General features: G+C 46.4%; 2 protein-coding genes across 2 annotated transcripts; one reads left to right on the forward strand and one right to left on the reverse strand.

Annotated features, from left to right (window-relative positions):
- Positions 1 to 3178: 3178 nt before the first annotated feature.
- LOC125514930 (subtilisin-like protease SBT1.4) lies at positions 3179 to 5686 on the reverse strand. Its single transcript, XM_048680304.1, has one exon. It carries the CDS (start codon positions 5624 to 5626, stop codon positions 3269 to 3271), a length of 2358 nt encoding a protein of 785 aa, XP_048536261.1. The 5' UTR covers positions 5627 to 5686; the 3' UTR covers positions 3179 to 3268.
- Positions 5687 to 9431: 3745 nt separating this feature from the next.
- On the forward strand, positions 9432 to 12503 carry LOC125514931 (protein BZR1 homolog 3-like). Its single transcript, XM_048680305.1, has 2 exons — positions 9432 to 9703; positions 11419 to 12503. The coding sequence occupies exons 1-2, from the start codon at positions 9494 to 9496 to the stop codon at positions 12250 to 12252; spliced, it is 1044 nt and encodes a 347-aa protein (XP_048536262.1). The 5' UTR covers positions 9432 to 9493; the 3' UTR covers positions 12253 to 12503.
- Positions 12504 to 25765: the final 13262 nt, after the last annotated feature.

Consider the following 25765-nt stretch of genomic DNA (forward strand, 5'->3'; position numbering starts at 1 on the left):
TCCATCCTCATGGTACTCTTCTTGAACCACCAACGCCTTGTGAGGGTCTTCTTGGTGAAGTTGCTCTTGTTGGGGAAAGACTTGGCTTTGTCCTTTCGGATGAGCTTGCCACCATTGTCTTCCCTCTTCTCATACAGGACACTCCGCAACAAAATGGCTCACATTGCCACAATTGTAGCAAGTCCTCACACGTTGCTTGCTCTTCGTGCCACTTGAGTTGCTCTTGTTGAAGTTTGGCCTTGAGTTATTCTTGCTCCAAAATTGCCTTGAAGCAAGTGCCATGTGTTCATGATAGGCATACTTTGTATCTTTGGGGTTGCTTTCCTCTTCTTCTTCTTCTTCTTCAACACAAACATTGACCTTCAATGCAAGGTTGGGCTTCTTTGCCCTTTGAGAGCGAAGCACCGCATTGTCGGTGATATTTTCCAAGATGTTCATAGCCAAAAACTCATCCAACACTTCACTTGAGGTCAAGGTGTGGAAGTCCGGCCTTTGACGAATGACGGAGGACGTGGCCTTGTGGTAAGGCATCATTGCCTTGAGGAATTTGCGCTTGATCCAAATGTCATCCGTGTCCTTGCTCCCATGATCTTGGAGTGAGACCGCGAGTTTGGTTACTCTCTGATAAAGCTCACGAGGTTCTTCATCTTCTTTCATAGCAAACTCATCGCCTTCATCTTGCACTACTTCATAGTTGGAGCGTTGAATGCTTGCGCTTCCCCGGTAGAGAGAGACAACACAAAGCCATGCATCTTTGGCCAAGGCGAAGGGCCGAAGATGAGGTAGATCTTCGGGTAGAATTGCATCTTGGATGATGAAGAGAGCATTCTCATTGAATTGATTATCCGCGGCTTCTCGAGGAGTGAAGTTGCTTGGGTCATGCGAATAGAAACCTTCTTCAATGATTCTCCAAAAATTAGTATTCACATGATTTAAATGACGCTTAAAGCGATAAACCCAAGAATCAAAATCCTCATTTTTCACAATCTTAGGGGGAGGACCGGCATGATTCAAATGAGTGGAATGAATCGGTCAACCAAAAACAAGTGGTGGTTCCACATGGGCAAAGATGTCGGTGCCATTTTTACCACTAGAAGAAGGAGCCTTTTCACTACTAGCTTCCCCCTTGTCGGAGTTAGCATACGTCACCTTGTTAGTGGGATCACCCACTTTCAACGGTGCGGTGGATAGTTTAAACCCTTCAATGAATTTAGTAAACATGCTTTCAACCTCGGTCGTCATTGAGGTTTTCATTGTCTCCAAGGCTACATTGAATTCCTCACGGGAGACCAAGGTTCCCCCATCACCCGTAGACGAGATCGGTTCACACCGGAGTGCTCCTCCACACCGTCTACGGTGTCAACCATACTCTTCGAACGACAAAGTCCTTAGTAAAGAGACGAGGCTCTGATACCAATTGAAAGGATCGATATGGTTGACTAGAGGGGGGTGAATAGGCAACTAACATTTTTTAGCCTTTCTTTACCAAATTAAACTTTGCATCAAAGTAGGTTGTGTAGATGTGCAACTAGGTGAGCAACCTATATGATGCAACAACAACAAGCACACAAGCAAGCAAGAGAAGTAACACTAATAAGCTTGCACAAGTAAAGGTACGAGATAACCAAGAGTGGAGCCGGTGAAGACGAGGATGTGTTACTGAAGTTCCTTTCTTTTGAAGGAAAGTACGTCTCCGTTGGAGCGGTGTGGAGGCACAATGCTCCCCAAGAAGCCACTAGGGCCACTGTATTCTCCTCACGCCCTCACACAATGCGAGATGTCGTGATTCCACTATTGGTGCCCTTGGAGGCGGCGATCAGACCTTTACAAACAAGGTTGGGGCAATCTCCACAACTTAATCGGAGGTTCCCAACAACACCACGAAGCTCCACCACAATGGACTATGGCTCTATGGTGACCTCAACCGTCTAGGGTGCTCAAACACTCAAGAGTAACAAGATCCGCTAGGGATTGGTGGGGGAATCAAATTTCTCTTGGTGGAAGTGTAGATCGGGGCCTTCTCAACCAATCCCGAGCAAATCAACAAGTTTGATTGGCTAGGGAGAGAGATCGGGCGAAAATGGAGCTTAGAGCATTAATGAACTTTTGGGGGAAGAGGTAAGTCAACGAAGAAGAAGAGGACCCTCTTTTATAGAAGGGGATCCCATCCAACCGTTAACCCCCAAAACAGCCCCGCACAGGGCGGTACTACCGCAGGTGGCAGCGGTACTATCGCTGGACCCAACGGTACTACTGCTCCCCCTTGTGGTACTACCGCCCAGCCTGGGAGGGCTCGAAGAGAGAGCAGGAAACGTGCCCAGCGCGGTACTGCCGCGGTGGTAGGGCGGTACTACCGCCCTCGAGCGGTACTGCCGCTTCTACTACCGCTGCAAAGTGCCGCTCAACCCGACACGAGAGGTGACCCCCTCGAGTCGACGCGGTAGTAGCCCGGTACCGCAGTGGTACTGCGGCTGAGAACCACAAGCGGTACTACCGCTGGGTACCGCGGTACTACCGCTCGGACACAAATCAGCACAACTGCAAGGGGAACGAGCTCTCTAGTTGAAGCGGAAAGGCTCAGAGGGTGAGAGAAGGATGTGTACGTGTTGATTCCACCCAAGCATTACCAAAGCGGACCCCCTCTTGATAGAACGGTGACTCCTACGAAACTAGTCCACCAAACAAGAAACGAAAGAGCTACACCGTCTTGAAAAACACTCCGAGGGGAAAGAAATCGTCTCGTGCCAAAGGATGAATCTCTGAAAGGCTCAAAGCACACGGTTAGTCCGCAAACATGTTGTCATCAATCACCAAAACTACATCGAGAGAGATATGCCTTAACAGGCGTGTCGGGGGTTGTTGCCCCGGTGTTATTCGTTCTTTTTTTTCTTCGTTCAATGGCAATGGCTTCACTTTTGGTGCGTCACTTTGGAGGTCTGCAAAGCTGCATATCAGCGATGGAGCCACGTTGAGTTCAGGTGAGGAGGTGATCCATCATTTTTTTTTTCTTTGGTGGCTGCTGTGGTGGTGTCGGAGACAGGTGACGGGGTTTGGTCTTAAGCTCAGAGATGTTCTGCTGTCTTTTTATTTTTGTCATATCGGTCTTTATGTGATTTATACTTCGATCTTTATAATAGAATGAGACGCGTATTACCATAAAAAAAGCGCAAGCGAGTAATGGTTGAAGCAAAAGTTATTTTCCATAGATACATACATGAGAAACATCGATGCATAATGCACTGTAGTACCTGCCCGACGCCAATCACATTCACATCTCCGCAACCTGGCTCGCTGGCCAGGTAATGGCGATGGGGCTCGTCACCGTGTGCTTGCGGTCGCTCCACTCGATCGACCCAAACGTGTGATTCTTCGTGACGCTCCCGAAGATTCGCTGTGCAAAGGTGACCACGTACTCCCGCGTCTTCTGTGTCGCGGTGAATCGCAGCGTCCGGGGGATCACCGTGACGCGCACGCCGTCCGGGGCAGTCACCTTGGCCCTGTACGTGGCCCTGGCATCGCCGCCGACGTTGCGCACCATGCGGCGCTGCCTGACGACCGCCAGTTTGTTCGTGGTGAACACCACCGAGAAGGCCGGATAGTTGTGGTCGCCCACCGAGGATCCCGCGTGCGTCGAGCAGTTGGTGGACGAGCCGAACACGGCGACCTGCTCCGCCGTGTAGCCCAGTGCGCACAGGAAGGTGATGTAGTCCTCCGCGCCGGTGTCATACACGAGCCCTGGGTCGACGGCGCGGTTGGGGTCGATATGTCCGGCCCCGCGCGCGAACGGTGTGGACGGTTCACCGGTGGACATGTCACCGATGACGCCGCCGGCGTTGTCCACGTTGTACGCGGTGGTCATCAGGGCGGACTTGATCGTGGCGGGGCTCCACTCCGGCCTCTTCTGTCGAAGCAGCGCGGCGATGCCGCTCACGTGCGGGCATGACATGGACGTGCCCGATATGATGTTGTACTGCACCCGCCTCGTGTCGCCGTCGAGCTCCGTGGGTGAGTTGGCGCCTGTCCAAGCGGCGAGGATGTCCACGCCGGGTGCGGTCACGTCTGGCTTGAAGATTTCCGGCGCACGGAAGTTCGGGCCGCGGCTCGAGAAGGCCGCCATTCTAGGAGAAGGAGGCGTCGGGCCGACCACGGTGCCCCGGAACACGATCGTCGCGGTAGGGGATGTTTGCGCGCTTATGTACTTCCTGATCTTTTCGGCGGCGGCAAATGGGATGGCCGTGGCGGGGTGGATATGGGGGCTGCTGATGGCTTGCTCGCCGTATACTTCGGCGCTAGCGAGGATTGCTCCGGCGCCACCGGCGAGCTTGACAGCATATGGTTTCGCTGAACGGGCGTTCACGCCGGGATCGCACAAGACGATCTTCCCGGCTACCATGGTGGCGTTGAGCTTCCCTTCTTCGCACACATTCGAGCCCACGTCTCCTCCGTAGACCAATGGTATCTTGCTCGCACCGAGCGGCTCCCCGGCGTAGAGAGAAGTTCCCGTGAATGTCTCGCCGTTGCCGAGGATGACGTCGGCCGGGAATTGGCGGTTGAGTGTGGACGCGCCGACCGTCAAGAACCATGGCGCTATGTTGCATGCGGTGGAATCTCCGGGACCAGAGTTTCCCGCGGAGGCGGAGACGACGATGCCCTTGCTGACCGCGCGGAACGCGCCCACGGCGGTCGTGTCGTCATAAAATTCCGGGGCGTTGCCTACGGCGCCGAGGGAGACAGAGATAACGTCTACACCGTCCGCGATGGCCTCATCAAACGCGGCGAGGATGTCAGAGCTCGCGCACCCTTCCTCCCAGCACGCCTTGTAGACGGCAATGCGCGCGCCCGGGGCCATGCCGACGGCATTTCCTCTGGCGTAGTCGAAGAAGGCGGCGTCCGCAACAGCAGAGCCGGCGGCGGTGGAGGCGGTGTGGGTGCCATGGCCGTTGGTGTCGAGCGGTGACTCCAAGTCCTCGGCGAGCGCACGGCCGCGTGCAGCCTCCAGCCCGCTATGGAAGAACTTGGCGCCGACGAGTTTGTTGTTGCAGAGCGCGGAGCCGTTGAACGACGGTCCCGAGACGCACCCGCCACGGAACTTGCTGGGCGGCGGCGGGAGCGACGGGTCGGCGGCGAAGGACGCGCGGCCTTCCGGGTACACGCCGGTGTCGATGACCGCGATGACGACGTCCGTGGCGCCGTTGGACGCCGGGAGCAGCCCAGAAGTCGGCGAGAGGCCGAGGAAGGACGGCGTCAGGGTGGTGTGCAGCTCCTGCATCACGTCGGGCACGACGGCGAGCACGGAGCCTGAGGACGCGAGTCGCGCGGCCTGGCGCGCGGTGAGGCGCGCAGCGAAGCCCGTGGCAGCGTGCGAGTAGGAGTAGAGCACCCTCGGCGCCGGGGTGGAGAGCTCGACGGGGATGTGGTCGCGCAAGAAAGAGCCGTACGCACGGGTGGTCAGCAGGCCGCGGCGCGGCAGCCGTGGCGCGTGCCCGGCCGCGACGTGCACGATGTAGGAGGACTGGGCGTCCGTCGTCTCGATCTCCACCTCCACCTCCGTGGTCGCCGCCGGCGCGGCGACGACGGTGGCGAGCAGGATGCACATGGCAGCGAGGGGTCTGAGACTGAGCTCCATTGTCGCTGCAAGAGGTGTACGCGGTGAGCGGGTTGAGGTGTGGTAGTGGCCGGGACGGGGAGCACGAATAAGTAGGCCACCGCGGCAGCACGCGGGGGGAGTGGTTGCCGATCCAAATCATTCCCGGGATATGAATGATTTTGATCTCTGCACGAGGTAGCTCGTGGGCTCCGAAGTATTTTATTGCCAGGAGCGGAGAGCGAGACTCGCGTGTTACTTAAGATACTGTTATTGTCTCAAAAAAAAAACTGAAGATACTGTTATTTTCGATATTGTGCTGATCATACCTCCTTCAAAATTGTTGTTGGCTCGTTCCCTGTAGGAACGCACGAAGCCTCCATTTTGTCTTTTGGCAACAAAAAAATGTGGAGCATGTGTGTCCTTAAACTGATTGCACAACTAGTTATACTCATATTCTTTGATAAAGAGTGCATTCAGAGCAGAGTAATGGTACACATACATAGATTTACAGGTGCGAATAAGTAAATTTAGCAGAACCGGTATGTACTGGTGAAGCATCCGTCGTCCATGTCAACATCGACTAATAAACTGAGAAATCTTTTTGTGGGCTGAAATACATCTCTATACTAGTCGGACACCACCTCACCAATACGTGAACAATGCCCTCACAACCTTTTCATTTAGTCATGCATGTGTGCTCCCAGACCAATCAACCTATGGTACTAACACTTTACTTTCTTGTTAGCTATTAAATGATTGATATATTTTACATAAATGTTTTATTTTTACATATTTTTATATATTTGAATTCCTAAAGACAAGATCTTTAAAACAAGACCAATATTCAATATATTTTAGCGTAGTTTGAATTTTACCGTTTCATTCGCTTTGGCATTTAAAAAAATGGATTTAACTCATTTCAAAAAACTCGTTTTACTTTGTTTAAAAAACTGATTTCACAATTAAGAGAACAAATTTGAGTCATTCAAAAATACAGATTTAACTCATTCTAAAATAGATTTAACTCAATTTGGAAAATAATTTTATTCATTTTAAAACACTGATTTCACTCGTATCAAAACACATATTTAAGTCATTTCAAATAACTGGTTGTGCTCATTTCTAAAAGGTGATTTCACTCACTTCCAAAAACTAAATTCACTCATTTTGAAACACTCATCTCACTTATTCCGAAACACATATTTCACTCATTTACAAAAACAATTTCACTCATTTCAGAAAATAGATTAAGCTTGTGTGAATTTTTTAACTCAATTTAAACATCGATTTCACATATTCGAAAACACATATTTCATTCGTTTCAAAGAACTGGATACACTAATTTCGTAAAACTGATTTGACTCATTTCACTGTGTTAAAAAAATGATTTCACTCATCTAAAAAAACTGATCTCACTCATTTCAGAAAAATAATTTCACTAAGTTGAGAAAACAGATTTCACTCATCATCATATTTCAGTTCAAAATGGATTTCACTCAGCACAAAATACTGAGTTCACTTGTTTAGAAATTGATTTTACTCAAAGCAAAAAAAATGATTTCAAATATTTCAAAAATTGATTTAACTCAATTCAAAAAACAATTTCACTTGTTTCGTAAAACATATTTCACTCATTTATAAAAAAGGTTTTAAATAATTTGTTTCACATGTTTTACATCACTAGTTTCAAAAATCTGAAATAACAATTTTCACATATTTCACACCAAAACATGTGTCATGTGTATGAAAAACAGATTTCACTCATTTATAAAAAAGGTTTTAAATAATTAGTTTCACATGTTTTACATGGCTAGTTTCAAAATTCCGAAATAACAAGTTTCACACAAAAAATGTCTCATGTGTATGAAAAACATATTTCACTCATTTTAAAAAATTGGTTTCACCCAATTCAAAGAACATATTCCACTATTTTCAGGAAGCTGATTTCACGCATTTCAAACGTTGAAATTTAGACTTGTTCGAATGTATTCAAGATTGATCTTGTTCTAAAGGTGTTGGCTCCAGGAGTGAAAAGGGAATTAAAAGTGATGGATTTAGAGATGGAGATAGGAGAGATAATGTCAGAGACATGCATGTCATAGTCTGTACCCTAAGTAGTAAAAAGAGAGAAGCTGGACCATGCATGCGTCCTTTGCATGCGCATGGTGGGTCCGGTCTGATGAAATATGGTGACGTAAATATAGCAAAGAGGGGAATACAAATGTACACCTTTTGAGCTGGCAACATGCTATTAGTGAGAGAACCACATGTACATACCGGAACCGGTAATAAACACTTTGTGTTTACAGGTGTTCTACAGGCAAGTGGGTTTTGATTGGAGATTAAGGGGGCGGGGGGGGGGGGGGGGGCCACCCTCGTGAAAATCAAGGGGGAGAGGTTAGTCAGAAAGAAAGAATCCTAGTCAGCGTGTAATTCCGTGTAACCCTTTATATGTTTAGCATTATTGATTAAAAGGATATCAATTACTCCTACATCCGAATTCCGCAACAACACGACATCAAGGATGCACACTGTAAAATTAAATCATACCTCAACCGAACAACAAGTACTAAATTAGAGGTAAGCTTTATATGCACAGTTTTTTGACCAGCGGACGCGTTGGATGCCATTTGATCATCTAGCGTGGATTGCGGCGCAAGGATGATGCCACGTCAGGATTTTCTATTAGTTCGTTGTGCCCAACTCCCTGGCGAACGTCATATTTTTATTCTCCACCACAAGAAGTAGCATCAAGTGGCACAGAGGATGTGAACAATGTAGTAAAAGTTGCTATATATACTTTACAAGTTCTTTCAAATTTGTTTTTATTAAAAAAATGAAAATCCTCATCTTTTTCATCTTTGAAAGAACAAAATCACTATTTTTCAGAGGGAACTTATTCTAAACTTGCCATGTGCATTTTTATTATAGGTAGCATGGCATTTTTCTATTGAAACGTGACATTATTTTGTCTTTCAAAACATGGCAAAAAAATGATCATTTTTTTGGAAAAATTTCATCAATTTGAAAATTATTCGTGGAATTTTAAAAAGTTCATGAAATTTGTAAAAATATCATGAACTTGAAAAAATTACAAATTCAATAAAAGCTAATCAATTCAAAAAACAAATCGTTGATTGAAAAAAGTTCATGAATTCAAGAAATATTCACGAATTAAAAAAATCATGAATTCCAAATTTTTCGTGAATTAAAAACAATTGCAAATTCAAAAAATTACATTAATTTGACAAGGTTCACTAATTTTAAACATATTCACATATTTAAAATAGTTCATGAACTTGGAAAATTTCACGAAATTGAAAAAATCATGGGTTTAGAAGTTGGTTACTATTTTATAAAAATCGTAAATTTTAAATTTATTCATGAAATTTTCAAGAAAAAAGATAAAACATAAAATTCAAAGATTAAAAAGTGATGAAAATCCTCCGGAAGCTTCACAAACCAATGTGAATGAAGAATCTAACATCTTCACAAAACCGGAGCGAAGCACAGGATCCGAGCGCATTACAGCGAGACAGATGGCCAGCCCATTAGCAAAATAAATCTTCTACGCGATCCACTCCCACTGATACCACGGGCCCACCATCCTCCTCCCAGCTGCAGCGCACGTGCCCGGGGCGATCGGCCATGACCGCCTTCCATACGCGGATCGCTTTAACTCGGCCAATTACTACCGCGCAAGATACCAACTCTGCCCCTCATCCCTCTACTGGACACGGGACGGCCTTCCAGGGCAGGGAGGTAAAATCGCCACCAGGGGCGTTCGCAGTGCCGCTTTTTAAGCAGAGCGGCGGGCGCGTCCTCCTCCAGTCCACCACACCACCTCGCGAGCTCCTGCTCCGGACTCTTGACGGGAGGAGAGAGAGAGAGAGAAAGGAGAGGGGGATGGCGTCGAGGGTGCCGACGTGGAGGGAGCGGGAGAACAACCGGCGGCGCGAGCGGCGCCGGCGCGCGGTGGCCGCCAACATCTTCCACGGGCTGCGCGCCCGCGGCGGCTACGCGCTCCCCAAGCACTGCGACAACAACGAGGTGCTCAAGGCGCTCTGCGACGAGGCCGGCTGGACCGTCGAGCCCGACGGCACCACCTACCGCAAGGTCCGTCCCGTCCCTGTCCCTCCCTCCGTGCAAACTCATCCACCTTCTCCTTCCTCTCCTCTGCCGTCTCGACGCCGTTTTGCTTCATGCATGCGTTCGTGCGCGCGGCTGCACGCGCGTGCATGCGTACGTGCATTAATTCTTGCCGAGCTGTGGAGCGATCTGATCCCGTCTCGTTTGGTTGAGCTCTTTCTTTTCTCGGTTCAGCGATTAATTCCTTCCGGATCGAGTGATTTCTTCCTTTTTAGGATGGATGGATTGAGCCGTAGATTTCTGCTCCTCTCAGCTGGTTTTGCTATGGTTTGCTTTGATTTCCTTTTCTTGTTGAAATTCTCTCTTCAATGCATGGTTCCTTCATGGTGCGGATGACCGTGGAATGAGCTGCCGATGTGCATGTGGGACAAGGCAAAGGGGAACCACACGCACATCATTACGTAAGTTTTTGTTTGTGTGCCTGTTTCCAAGCAAAAGCTATAGGATTGCAGCAATGCGTATTGGTTCTTTCCCCTTATTAAGTGAGGAGGTCTGTAAAGTTTTGTGCTTTCTCTTCATGATGAAGTTAAATCTTCCGCGATACTGCCGCTATAGCCTCGCTATAGTTGTTGGCAGCCTCCGCGTAATGCTATGGCCACCGCCGCGAAATGCTCCGAATATCCCGCTGAACGATCCAAAGTTCAGCAATAACGTACAGAAATCCTCTTTCCTGACCAGAAAAGTTTCCTCTATAGCCCGCTATAGTTGTTGGGAGCCTCCGCGCAATGCTATGACCACAACCGCGAAATGCTCCGAATATCACGCTGAATGGTCTAAAGTTCAGCAATAATCTACAGAAATCCTCTCTCCTGACCGGAAAAGTTTCCGCTATAGCCGCGATTGCCCGCTATACGACTGCTATAGCTGCGGAGAGAACCCGCCGCTAAATCATATTTCCCGTGATTTGTAACTTTTTTTTTCCCAAAAATGTGAGGAAGTGGCGGGATTTTGCTTTTCTTCTTGGTCTCTGTTTCTTTTCTTTCTCTTGTCTTTTTAGGCAAGTAAGGGTGTAATGTACCAAAGCTCCTAGCTCCTTTCCTTTTTTCAGTTAGCATCTATGCTATGCATCGAATCTGTTCGCCGTCCAAACATTTGCCACAATCTTGCAAAGCCATGCTTTAGCAAGTACTCCCCCCTAGACTCTTATATTTTTTATAGAGGAAGTAGTTGAAAATTTAAGTAGCCGTGCTTGGATGGAAGAGTTCATGCGAGAGAAAAGACGGTCATATATATGCAGGTGCAGTGCATGATCGAATATTTTCATCAAAGGAGCTAAGACTGTCAAAGAAGGCACGGCTTTGATTTCAGAAGACCGCTTTGCAATACAAAAATGACATTCTAGAGATGAGCATGCTCTTTTTTTTTTTTCCTTTTCTCGTGCAATCAGCCTTTATGGAAGTGTGTCACCGCCAGCATTTGGCATTGTGACGGCTGTACTATAAAGGTGTTCAATGAAGATAAATGAATCTTCCTTGGCACGTGCCAATATTGTTCTCCTTCGGTAACATGCATGTAGTAACATAGACTGGGCTTGTATCTACATCTAATCCCGACTTTCAGAGTCAATTATCTTGTCGCGGTAAATATGCATTTGTCTTTCGGTAACACAATTGTAATCCCACACAAATGAGATGTAAAAAAAATACACACACAATTGTCATACTGACTTATTCATTTTTCAGGGTTCCAAGCCTGTAACAGCAGAAGGTACCAACCCGATGGTCCGGTCGGGCTCCCCAAGCCCGTGCTCGTCGCACCAGGTGAGCCCGCGGGCCTCCTTCCCGACCTCCGGCACGTCCTCGCATACCACGCTCGGCGGCGGCCGCGGCAGCTGCTACGAGGGCGGTTCCCTCATCCCTTGGCTCAAGAACCTCTCCTCCGGCTCCGGGTTCGCGTCCTCTTCCAAGTTCCCGCGATACTCGCCCCACTCGTACTACTTCAGCGGTGGCTCCATCAGCGCGCCGGTGACCCCGCCGTCGGGCTCGCCGCGGCGCATGCCCTGCCTCAACGCGGGATGGGGCGAGTATCCGAGTGCCCAGGTCCAGCCTCCATGGGTCGGCGCCGGCGGCAGCGGCTACGATGATTACGCCTCTCTCCCCAACTCCACGCCGTCGAGCCCCCGCGGAGGCCAGGGCGTCGGTCCAGACCCGGCCGCCTGGCTCTCCGGCTTCCAGATATCGTCGGCCGGCCCGTCGTCTCCGACCTACAGCCTCATGGCTCCTTCGAACCCCTTCCGAGTCTCCGGGGAGATGGCGGCGGCCACCGCGAGCTCTTCGAGGATGCGCACCCCGTGTCAGAGCGGGACGTGCTCGCCGGTGGCGCTGGCGGTCCATGGCGATGTCCAAATGGGGGCCCGCGCGGAGGATGACTTCGAGTTCGGGAGCGGCGGGAGGCCGGTGTCGGTGAATGCGTGGGAGGGGGAGCGCATCCACGAGGTGTGCGCCTCGGATGAGCCTGAGCTGGACCTCACCCTCGGGCTCGGGAGCTCCAACACCCGCGCAAGCGCACTGAACTGAATCATCAAGGGAGAGAAGAGATCGATGGAAGCTACCGCCATAGGAGTTTCGTCAGATTTCCATTTTGGCAGACTATTTCCGTCCTGTTTACAGGATCCGAGCTTCAGTTTTGCTAGAACTATCGTCAAATTTAGCCTATCTTTTTGCGAATTCTCTCTCATTTTCTCTTTATACTCTTCTTAAGAAGAAAACATGGCAAGGGAAGGGAACCTGCATGCTATATGCTGTGAAACTTGATCATACTGTTGAATTATCAGAATCAAAGATATATGTCGATCGATTATGTTTGGCATTTTGGGTAGTGTTTCCTGTGATTTCCATCCGTACTTTTTTCTTCATGGTTCTTGCTCTTTTGGTGCAGCTGCTGATCGAAGTTATGAAACACTTGCTAGTTTCTTTCTAACAGAGAAGTATCTTCTTCTCCTGTTTTATAACCCCCTCCGTTTTAAATATAAGTATTTTTAGAGATTCCAATATTGAACTACATACGGATGTACATGAACGTAGTTTAGAGTGTAGATTCATTCATTTTGCTGCGTATGTAGTTCATATTAAAATCCGTAAAAGAAGACTTATATTTACAAACGGAGGAAGTAAAACAGTATCCTCTTCTTCATTTCATAGCTATCTTGTTTGGGAGCACCTATGGCTCAGGTGCCTGAATATTTTCTTTGTTTCAGTCTATTGTTCCCTGAAACGTTTGATTCACATCCAACGAAGTTAATTGTTCTGATTTAGTAACTTCCAGTCAATTCCAATACTCAGCCCGATCAACCAACGCCCAGCAGACAGGAAGTGCTACTATCGAAGCCCAACCAATCAAAGCCCAACAACCAACTACCCAGAGAGGTAAAAAAAAAATGATATTTTTCTTTGTACATGACCACACACTATACATACAAAATGCCCCGTGTACTTTTCCCTCTAGTTAGGGTTTCGTGTTCTCCCGGGGCGACTTTTCGCCGCCATCGAGGTTTTGCTCCCCTATCACCGATCAACCCTCTCTCTCGCCTGTGCTTGCGCTGGGGGTGGCCACCGGGGCTGTCCCTACGCCTGTGTCGAGGGAGGAAGCGGCGGAAGTTTAGGGTTGCCCCACACAACCTGATCTGCTTTCTTCGGGTGAGAGATCTAATGGCGGCTTCCGGGGACTCGAGTTCCTTGGAAATCAGTGAAGTTGAGAAGATGATGAAAGAGTTGGGATTGAGAGAGGAGGACTTGGACGATGTGATCTTCGACGAGCAAGCTGCGCCGCCGGAGGGACCGAGATGGGTAGCCTTAGCTAGGGTTAACACCACGAAGAACTATAGCCAGACTTGGTTTTACAGAAACATGAGAGCGGCATGGGATATCGCACAGGAGGCTAAGTTTAAACCTCTGGAGGAAAACCTGTATACTATCCAATTCACTTGCCTTGGTGATTGGGAGAGAGTTATGAACGATGGCCCATGGAACTTTAGAGGGGACGCGGTGATTCTTCTGCCGTATGATGGAATCTCAAAGCCTTCCACTGTCAAGCTTGAGACAATCAAGATATGGATTCAAATCCATGATGTACCAGACCTGTATGCTCATCTGGTGGCTCCGCTGGCAGCAAAAGTGGGAGAAGTTCTATTCTCAGAACCGAACTCACATGACTTTGTTGGCAATTTTCATCGAGTTTGGGTCAGCATCAATGTCCATAAACCTCTAAAGAATACATATCTATGATTAGAGATGGGAAGAGACAGATATACAGAGTTAAGTATGAAAAGCTCCCGGACTGGTGCGCGGTTTGTGGCATGCTAGGTCACCTATATAAGGAACACGGAAATGGTATCCATCCTCCATCAGCACTTGTGTTCAAAGATCTCTGAGCTAGCTGGCTATGCGTTCGGGTCGTGGCCCGGGCGAAGGCCGCAGCCAGAGGGGTGGACGTAGAGGAGGCGGTCAGGGGGGCGTTCAAGCGGCCGCTCAGAGGGAAGCTGAGGCGACATGACAGAACAATATGCTCATAGTGCAGATCATGTTGGGGATCTTAGAGGGGTGGCCAGTGATGCAGATATGGAGGAGTGGAGCAGGAAGAGGAACGCGGGATCAGAGCTGGGGGCTAGAGGAACTACAGCCCCAAAAATCTCTGAGAATGCAGGGGAAGAAGTGAACCCACTAGCAATTGTGCCGACAGCTTTGACGGCTGTGAGTCCACACCGCATAGAGATCTGAAGAGAACCAGGAAGACGGAGGAGGACTCCGAAGGTGCAAACTCAAAAGTGAAGAATTTGGCGGGCTCCTTCGAGGAGCACCGCCGGGCCCAATGAGTGCGCTATGTTGGAACTGTCGGGGTGCGGGCAAAGCCACGACAGTTCGAGAGGTTCGCGAGTTTGCGAACAAATTTGCCCCTACCCTCTTATGTATTGTGGAAACTCAGTTAGAAGGCTCGAGGGTAGAAGCTCTAGCAGGCACTTTTGGTTATGATAATAGTTTTGTGATTGATAGTCGTGGTAGAAGTGGAGGTATTGGCATTTTTTGGAACAATGAAATAAAATTGGAAATTCTTGGTTACTCGGACTACCATGTTGATTGTTCTGTTGAGGAGGTAGGTTTTGACCCTTGGAGAGCTACTGTTGTTTATGGCGAAGCGCAAACACACCTTCGATATAAAACATGGGATACTTTGAAAAACATCAACACTTCTAGCAATCTGCCTTGGTGATTTTAACGAAGTTCTACGTCCTGATGAGCATCAGGGAGTTTGACAAAGGAGCAATGCGCAAATACAGAATTTTCGTGATGCGGTGGATGTTTGCATGTTGCTAGATGTTGGTTATAATGGTCGTTTCTGGACATTTGAAAAGAAAGTGCGGGGAGGATCCTACACTAGGGTCCGACTGGATCGTGCCCTAGCCAATGCTGGTTGGCGTGCAAGGTTCCCTCTTGCGGATCTGACTCACCTAACGGCAGCGTCTTCAGACCACTGCCCCATCCTGTTGCGGTTGAACAGAGAGCAGCCACGGAGCAGACAGCCGAAACCTTTTCGGTATGAGGTAATGTGGGAGGGCCATGAATCGTGGAGTGACACTATCAACGCAGCATGGACAGGCAGAGGAATCAGCAACAGAGTGGAGGATCTTCGGGCTAAATTGCAGGCTATATCCCTTGACTTGGGACGGTGGAACAATGAGACATTTGGGAACGTGCGGAAGGAGATTAAAAGGCTGAAAACGGAGCTGGAGAAGCTTCGGTCCGACCCAAACCGTACGTCTCCGTCCCACCTTGAGCTGAAGATCAACGAAAATTTAGTTGAACTTTACCATCGGGATGAGATACTATGGAGGTAGCGATCCAGGATTGAGTGGTTAACGTCGGGTGACAAAAACACGAATTTTTTTCATTTGAGAGCGAGCATTCGAAGAAAAACTCGCTTGGAGTCTAGACAGATGATCCAGATGAACTCAAAGCTATGGTGCATGATTTCTATAAAATGTTGTACACATCGGAGGGTGTAAACAATATGGAAGCAGTTCTAAATTGTATACCAACCAAAGTTACAACAGAGATGAACGAATTACTTGTCGCACCTTACAAGGGAGAAGAAGTAAAGAAAGCCCTTTTTCAGATGTTCCCCACCAAGGCTCCGGGACCCGACGGTTTTCCAGCTCATTTCTATCAACATCACTGGGATCTTTGTGGTGCCGAGGTAACGGAGGCGGTTCTCAGGATAATACGAGGTGAGTGTTGGGGAACGTAGTAATTTCAAAAAAAATTCCTACGCACACGCAAGATCATGGTGATGCATAGCAACGAGAGGGGAGAGTGTTGTCCACGTACCCTCGTAGACCGAAAGCGGAAGCGTTATGACAACGCGGTTGATGTAGTCGTACGTCTTCACGACCCGACCGATCAAGCACCGAAACTACGGCACCTCCGAGTTCTAGCACACGTTCAGCTCGATGACGATCCCCGGACTCCCGATCCAGCATAGTGTCGGGGAAGAGTTCTGTCAGCACGACGGCGTGGTGACGATCTTGATGTTCTATCGTCGCAGGGCTTCGCCTAAGCACCGTTACAATATTATCGAGGAATATGGTGGAGGGGGGCACCGCACACGGCTAAGAGAACGATCACGAAGATCAACTTATGTGTCTATGGGGTGCCCCCTGCCCCTGTATATAAAGGAGTGGAGGAGGGGAGGGCCGGCCCTCTCTATGGCGCGCCCTAGGGGAGTCCTACTCCCACCGGGAGTAGGATTCCCCTTTTCCTAGTCCAACTAGGAGTCCTTCCATGTAGTAGGAGTAGGAGACAAGGAAGGGGAAGAGGGAAGAGAAGGAAGGAGGGGGCGCCGCCCCCCCCCTAGTCCAATTCAGACTAGTCAATGGGGGGGCGCGCGACCTGCCTCTCCCTCTCCCCTAAAGCCCAATAAGGCCCATATACTTCTTCTTCCGTATTCCCGTAACTCCCCGGTACTTCAAAAAATACCCGAACCACTCGGAACCTTTCCGATGTCCGGATATAGTCGTCCAATATATCGATCTTTATGTCTCGACCATTTCGAGACTCCTCGTCATGTCCCCGATCTCATCCGGGACTCCGAACTCCTTCGGTACATCAAAACTCATAAACTCATAATATAATTGTCATCGAAACCTTAAGCGTGCGGACCCTACGGGTTCGAGAACAATGTAGACATGACCGATACACGTCTCCGGTCAATAACCAATAGTGGAACCTGGATGCTCATATTGGCTCCTACATATTCTACGAAGATCTTTATCGGTCAGACCACATAACAACATACGTTGTTCCCTTTGTCATCGGTATGTTACTCGCCCGAGATTCGATCGTCGGTATCTCAATACCTAGTTCAATCTCGTTACCGGCAAGTCTCTTTACTCGTTCCGTAATACATCATCTCACAACTAACTCATTAGTTGCAATGCTTGCAAGGCTTAAGTGATGTGCATTACCGATAGGGCCCAGAGATACCTCTCCGACAATCGGAGTGACAAATCCTAATCTCGAAATACGCCAACCCAACATGTACCTTTGGAGACACCTTTAGAGCTCCTTTATAATCACCCAGTTACGTTGTGACGTTTGGTAGCACACAAAGTGTTCCTCCGGCAAACGGGAGTTGCATAATCTCATAGTCATAGGAACATGTATAAGTCATGAAGAAAGCAATAGCAACATACTAAACGATCGGGTGCTAAGCTAATGGAATGGGTCATGTCAATCACATTCTCCTAATGATGTGATCCCGTTAATCAAATAACAACACATGTCTATGGTTAGGAAACATAACCATATTTGATTAACGAGCTAGTCAAGTAGAGGCATACTGGTGACACTTTGTTTGTCTATGTATTCACACATGTATTATGTTTCCGGTTAATACAATTCTAGCATGAATAATAAACATTTATCATGAAATAAGGAAATAAATAATAACTTTATTATTGCCTCTAGGGCATATTTCCTTCAGTCTCCCACTTGCACTAGAGTCAATAATCTAGATCACATCACCATGTGATTTAACATCAATAGTTCACATCACCATGTGATTAACACTCATAGTTCACATTGTCATGTGACCAACACTCAAAGGATTTACTAGAGTCAGTAATCTAGTTCACATCTATATGTGATTAACACCCAAAGAGTACTAAGGTGTGATCATGTTTTGCTTGTGAGAGAAGCTTAGTCAACGAGTCTGCCAAAATTCAGATCCGTGTGTATTTTACAAATTTCTATGTCTACAATGCTCTGCACGGAGCTACTTTAGCTAATTGCTCTCACTTTCAATATGTATCCAGATGAAGACCTAGGGTCATCCGGATCAGTGCCAAAAACTTGTATCGACGTAATCCTTTTACGACGAACCTTTTGTCACCTCCATAATCGAGAGACATATCCTTATTCCACTAAGGATAATTTTGACCGATGTCCAGTGATCTACTTCCTAGATCACTATTGTACTCCCTCGCTTAACACAGTATAGGGTATACAATAGATCTGGTACACAGTATGGCATACTTTATAGAATCTATGGCTGAGGCATAGTGAATGACTTTCATTCTCTTTCTATCTTCTGCCGTGGTCGGGCTTTGAGTCTTACTCAATTTCACACCTTGTAACGCAGGCAAGAACTCTTTCTTTGACTGTTCCATTTTGAACTACTTCAAAATCTTGTCAAGGTATGTACTCATTGAAAAAACTTATCAAGCGTCTTGATCTATCTTTATAGATCTTGATGCTCAATATGTAAGCAGCTTCACCGAGGTCTTTCTTTGAAAAACTTCTCTCAAACACTCCTTTATGCTTTGCAGAATAATTATTTCCGATCAATAATATGTCATTCACATATACTTGTCAGAAATGCTGTAATGCTCCCACTCACTTTCTTGTAAATACAGGCTTCACCACAAGTCTGTATAAAACTATATACTTTGATCATCTCATCAAAGTGCATATTCCAACTCCGAGATGCTTGCACCAGTCCACAGATGGATCGCTGGAGCTTGCATATTTTGTTAACACTTTTAGGATTGACAAAACCTTCTGGTTGCATCGTATACAACTCTTCTTTAATAAATCCATTAAGGAATGCAGTTTTGTTTATCCATTTACCAGATTTCATAAAATGCGGCAATTGCTAACATGATTCGGACAGACTTAAGCATAGATACGAGTGAGAAACTCTCATCGTAGTCAACACCTTGAACTTGTCGAAAACTTTTTGCGACAATTCTAGCTTTGTAGATAGTAACACTACTATCAGCGTCTATCTTCCTCTTGAAGATCCATTTATTTTCTATGTCTTGCCGATCATCGGGCAAATCCATCAAAGTCCATACTTTGTTCTCATACATGGATCATATCTCAGATTTCATGGCCTCAAACCATTTCGCGGAATCTGGGCTCATCATCGCTTCCTCATAGTTCGCAAGTTCGTCATGGTCTAGTAACAGGACTTCCAGAACAGGATTACCGTACCACTCTGGTGCGGATCTTACTCTGGTTTACCTACGAGATTTGGTAGTAACTTGATCTGAAGTTACATGATCATCATCATTAGCTTCCTCACTAATTGGTGTAGTAGTCACAAGAACATATTTCTGTGATGAACTACTTTCCAATAAGGGAGAAGGTACAATTACCTTATCAAGTTTTCTACTTTCCTCCCACTCACTTCTTTCGAGAGAAACTCCTTCTCTGGAAAGGATCCATTCTCAGCAACGAATATCTTGCCTTCGGATCTGTGACAGAAGGTGTACCCAACATTTTCTTTTGGGTATCCTATGAAGACGCACTTCTCTAATTTGGGTTTGAGCTTATCAGGATGTAACATTTTCATATAAGCATCGCAACCCCAAACTTTAAGAAACGACAACTTTGGTTTCTTGCCAAAACACAGTTCATACGGTGCCATCTCAACGGATTTAGATGGTGCCCTTTTTAACGTGAATGCAGTTGTCTCTAATGCATAACCCCAAAACTATAGTGGTAAATCGGTAAGAAACATCATAGATTGCACTATATCCAATAAAGTACGGTTATGATGTTCGGACACACCATTATGCTGTGGTGTTCCAGGTGGCATGAATTTGTGAAACTATTCCACATTGTTTTAATTGAAGACCAAACTCGTAACTCAAATATTCGTCTCCGCGATCAGATCGTGGAAACCTTATCTTCTTGTCATGATGATTTTCCACTTCACTCTGAAATTCTTTGAACTGTTCAAATGTTTCAGACTTATGTTTCATCAAGTAGATATACCCATATCTGCTCAAATCATCTGTGAAGGTCAGAAAATAACGATACCTGCCGCAAGCCTCAACACTCATCGGATCGCATACATCAGTATGTATTATTTCCAATAAGTCAGTTGCTCGCTCCATTGTTCCGGAGAACGGAGTCTTTAGTCATCTTGCCCATAAGACATGGTTCGCAAGCATCAAGTGATTCATAATCAAGTGATTCCAAAATTCCATCAACATGGAGTTTCTTCATGTGCTTTACACCAATATGACCTAAACGGCAGTGCCACAAATAAGTTGCACTATCATTATTAACTTTGCATCTTTTGGTTTCAATGTTATGATTATGTGTATCACTACGATCGAGATCCAACAAACTATTTTCATTGGGTGTGTAACCATATAAGGTTTTATTCATGTAAACAGAACAACAATTTATTCTCTTACTTAAATGAATAACCGTATTACAATAAACATGATCAAATCATATTCATGCTCAACGCAAACACCAAATAACACTTATTTAGGTTCAACACTAATCCCGAAAGTATAGGGGAGTGTGCGATGATGATCATATCAATCTTGGAACCACTTCCAACACACATCGTCACTTCACCCTTAACTAGTCTCTGTTTATTCTGCAACTCCTGTTTCGAGTTACTACTCTTAGCAACTGATCCAGTATCAAATACGGAGGGGTTGCTATAAACACTAGTAAAATACACATTAATAATCTGTATATCAAATATACCTTTGTTCACTTTGCCATCCTTCTTATCCACCAAATACTTGGGGCAGTTCCGCTTCCAGTGACCAGTCCCTTTGCAGTAGAAGCACTTAGTCTCAGACTTAGGACCAGACTTGGGCTTCTTCACTTGAGCAGCAACTTGCTTGCCGTTTTTCTTGAAGTTCCCCTTCTTCCCTTTGCCCTTTTCTTGAAACTAGTGGTCTTGTCTACCATCAACACTTGATGCTCTTTCTTGATTTCTACCTTCATCGATTTCATCATCATGAAAAGCTCGGGATTCGTTTTCGTCATCCCTTGCATACTATAAGTTCATCACGAAGTTCTACTAACTTGGTGATGGTGACTAGAGAATTCTGTCAATCACTATCTTATCTGGAAGATTAACTCCCACTTGATTCAAGCGATTGTAGTACCCAGACAATCTGAGCACATGCTCACTAGTTGAGCGATTCTCCTCCATCTTTTAGCTATAGAACTTGTTGGAGACTTCATATCTCACAACTCGGGTATTTGCTTGAAATATTAACTTCAACTCCCGGAACATCTCATATGGTCCATGATGTTCAAAACGTCTTTGAAGTCCCGATTCTAAGCCGTTAAGCATGGTGCACTAAACTATCAAGTAGTCATCATATTGAGCTAGTCAAACGTTCATAACGTCTGCATCTGCAATAGGTCTGTCACCTAGCGGTGCATCAAGGACATAATTCCTCTGTGCAGCAATGAGGATAAACCTCAGATCACGGATCCAATCCGCATCATTGCTACTAACATCTTTCAACACAATTTTCTCTAGGAACATATCAAAATAAACACAGGGAAGCAACAACGCGAGCTATTGATCTACAACATGATTTGCAAAATACTACCAGGACTAAGTTCATGATAAATTTAAGTTCAATTAATCATATTACTTAAGAACTCCCACTTAGACAGACATCTCTCTAATCCTCTAAGTGATCACGTGATCCAAATCAACTAAACCATGTCCGATCATCACGTGAGATGGAGTAGTTTCATTGGTGAACATCACTATGTTGATCATATCTACTATATGATTCACGCTCGACCTTTCGGTCTCCAGTGTTCCGAGGCCATATCTGTATATGCTAGGCTCGTCAAGTTTAACCTGAGTATTCCGTGTGTGCAACTGTTTTGCACCCGTTGTATTTGAACGTAGAGCCTATCACACCCGATCATCACGTGGTGTCTCAGCACGAAAAACTTTCGCAACGGCGCATACTCAGGGAGAACACTTATACCTTGAAATTTAGTGAGAGATCATCTTATAAAGCTACTGTCGAACTAAGCAAAATAAGATGTATAAAAGATAAACATCATATGCAATCAAAATATGTGACATGATATGGCCATGATCATCTTGCGCCTTTGATCTCCATCTCCAAAGTACTGTCATGATCTCTATCGTCACCAGCATGACACCATGATCTCCATCATCTTGATCTATATCAATGTGTCGTTACATGGTCGTCTCGCCAACAATTGCTCTTGCAACTATTGCTATCGCATAGCGATAAAGTAAAGCAATTATTTGGCGCTTGCATCTTATGCAATAGAGAGACAACCATAAGGATTTTTCCAGTTGCCGATAACTTCGACAAAACATGATCATCTCATACAACAACTTATATCTCATCACGTCTTGACCATATCACATCACAACATGCCCTGCAAAAACAAGTTAGACGTCCTCTACTTTGTTGTTGCAAGTTTTATGTGGCTGCTACGGGCTTAGCAAGAACCAATCTTACCTACGCATCAAAACCACAATGATAGTTTGTCAAGTTGGTGTTGTTTTAACCTTCGCAAGGACCGGGCGTAGCCACACTCGGTTCAACTAAAGTTGGAGAAACTGACACCCGCCAGCCACCTGTGTGCAAAGCACGTCAGTAGAACCAGTCTCGTGTAAGCGTACGCGTAATGTCGATCCGGGCCGCTTCATCCAACAATACCGCCGAACCAAAGTATGACATGCTGGTAAGCAGTATGACATATATCGCCCACAACTCACTTGTGTTCTACTCGTGCATATAACATCAACATATAAAACCTAGGCTCGGATGCCACTGTTGGGGAACGTAGTAATTTCAAAAAAAATTCCTACGCACACGCAAGATCATGGTGATGCATAGCAATGAGAGGGGAGAGTGTTGTCCACGTACCCTCGTAGACCGAAAGCGGAAGCGTTATGACAACGCGGTTGATGTAGTCGTACGTCTTCACGGCCCGACCGATCAAGCACCGAAACTACGACACCTCTGAGTTCTAGCACACGTTCAGCTCGATGACGATCCCCGGACTCCGATCCAGCAAAGTGTCGGGGAAGAGTTCCGTCAGCACGACGACGTGGTGACGATCTTGATGTTCTACAGTCGCAGGGCTTCGCCTAAGCACCGCTACAATATTATCGAGGAGTATGGTGGAGGGGGGCACCGCACACGGCTAAGAGAACGATCACGAAGATCAACTTGTGTGTCTAGGGGTGCCTCCTGCCCCCGTATATAAAGGAGTGGAGGAGGGGAGGGCCGGCCCTCTCTATGGCGCGCCCTAGGGGAGTCCTACTCCCACCGGGAGTAGGATTCCCCCTTTCCTAGTCCAACTAGGAGTCCTTCCATGTAGTAGGAGTAGGAGACAAGGAAGGGGAAGAGGGAAGAGAAGGAAGGAGGGGGCGCCGCCCCCCCCCTAGTCCAATTCAGACTAGTCAATGGGGGGGCGCGCGACCTGCCTCTCCCTCTCCCCTAAAGCCCAATAAGGCCCATATACTTCTTCTTCCGTATTCCCGTAACTCCCCGGTACTTCAAAAAATACCCGAACCACTCGGAACCTTTCCGATGTCCGGATATAGTCGTCCAATATATCGATCTTTATGTCTCGACCATTTCGAGACTCCTCGTCATGTCTCCGATCTCATCCGGGACTCCGAACTCCTTAGGTATATCAAAACTCATAAACTCATAATATAATTGTCATCGAAACCTTAAGCGTGCGGGCCCTACGGGTTCGAGAACAATGTAGACATGACCGAGACACGTCTCCGGTCAATAACCAATAGCGGAACCTGGATGCTCATATTAGCTCCTACATATTCTACGAAGATCTTTATCGGTCAGACTGCATAACAACATACGTTGTTCCCTTTGTCATCGGTATGTTACTTGCCCGAGATTCGATCGTTGGTATCTCAATACCTAGTTCAATCTCATTACCGGCAAGTCTCTTTACTCGTTCCGTAATACATCATCTCGCAACTAACTCATTAGTTGCAATGCTTGCAAGGCTTAAGTGATGTGCATTACCGAGAGGGCCCAGAGATACCTCTCCGACAATCGGAGTGACAAATCCTAATCTCGAAATACGCCAACCCAACATGTACCTTTGGAGACACCTTTAGAGCTCCTTTATAATCACCCAGTTACGTTGTGACGTTTGGTAGCACACAAAGTGTTCCTCCGGCAAACGAGAGTTGCATAATCTCATAGTCATAGGAACATGTATAAGTCATGAAGAAAGCAATAGCAACATACTAAACGATCGGGTGCTAAGCTAATGGAATGGGTCATGTCAATCACATTCTCCTAATGATGTGATCCCGTTAATCAAATAACAACACATGTCTATGGTTAGGAAACATAACCATCTTTGATTAACGAACTAGTCAAGTAGAGGCATACTAGTGACACTTTGTTTGTCTATGTATTCACACATGTATTATGTTTCCGGTTAATACAATTCTAGCATGAATAATAAACATTTATCATGAAATAAGGAAATAAATAATAACTTTATTATTGCCTCTAGGGCATATTTCCTTCAGTGAGGAGAGTCCAGAAAGCATCAATGATACGGTCCTGGTTCTCATCCCTAAGGTAATGAACCCGTCTATGCTAACTCAATTCCGACCAATCAGTTTATGTTACGTGTTATATAAGATTGCGTCCAAGGTGGTTGCGAACAGATTGAAGATGATTCTTCCGGATATCATTTCAGAGGAGCAATCAGCTTTTGTGCCAGGCAGGCATATTACAGACAATATCATCAGTGCATATGAGTGCCTTCACTTTATGAAACGCAGCAAAGCCAAGGTTAACAGTTTCTGTGCCCTAAAACTTGATATGATGAAGGCATACGACAGATTAGAATGGGATTATCTACATGCGATGATGATAAAGCTTGGCTTTGCCCCATCTTGGGTTCAGATAGTAATGAACATGGTGCGGTCAGTTTCCTTTTCAGTTCTTTTTAATGGTGAGAGACTTGACACCTTTTATCCATCCAGAGGTATTCGGCAGGGAGATCCGATATCCCCGTATCTCTTTTTAATCGCAGCAAAGGGCCTTTCGTGCCTACTGAAATCCGGTTCCTCGTCGTCTCAGCTAGAAGGGATCAAGGTGGCAGCCACGGCACCAACCGTGAACCATCTCCTTTTCGCTGACAGCCTGTTGATGTTTAAATCGAGTGTTGAAGGGGCTGTTGCAGTATCAAACTTGTTGGAACGTTACTGTTTGGCATCGGGACAACGGATAAATCATGAGAAATCCTCTATTTTCTTTAGTAAGGGGTGTCCACAAGCTATGATGCAGAATATTAAGAACACTTTAAATGTTCAGAATGAATCGCTCAGTGACAGGTACTTGGGGATGCCTACTGATGTTGGGCATTCAAAAAATGGCAAATTCAGATATCTGAGAGACCGTGTGTGGGAGAAGATCAGAGGGTGGATGGAGAAGCTCTTATCTTCAGCGGGGAAGGAAGTGCTTATCAAATCGGTGGCGCAGTCGATACCGGTCTTTTCTATGTCGTGCTTCCGGCTCCCAAGAGGATTGTGTGAGAGTGTCACCTCCATGATCAGACAGTTTTGGTGGGGGAGCAAATAGGGGAAATGCAAACCTAACTGGGTAGCCTGGGACGAGATGATAAAACCAAAACATCTAGGTGGCCTCAGTTTCAGGGATTTGGAGATTTTCAACCTTGCCCTACTATTGAAACAGGCATGGAGGATGCTTCAGAA

This window comes from Triticum urartu, chromosome 6, assembly GCF_003073215.2.
Source record: "Triticum urartu cultivar G1812 chromosome 6, Tu2.1, whole genome shotgun sequence".
Lineage (NCBI taxonomy): Eukaryota > Viridiplantae > Streptophyta > Magnoliopsida > Poales > Poaceae > Triticum > Triticum urartu.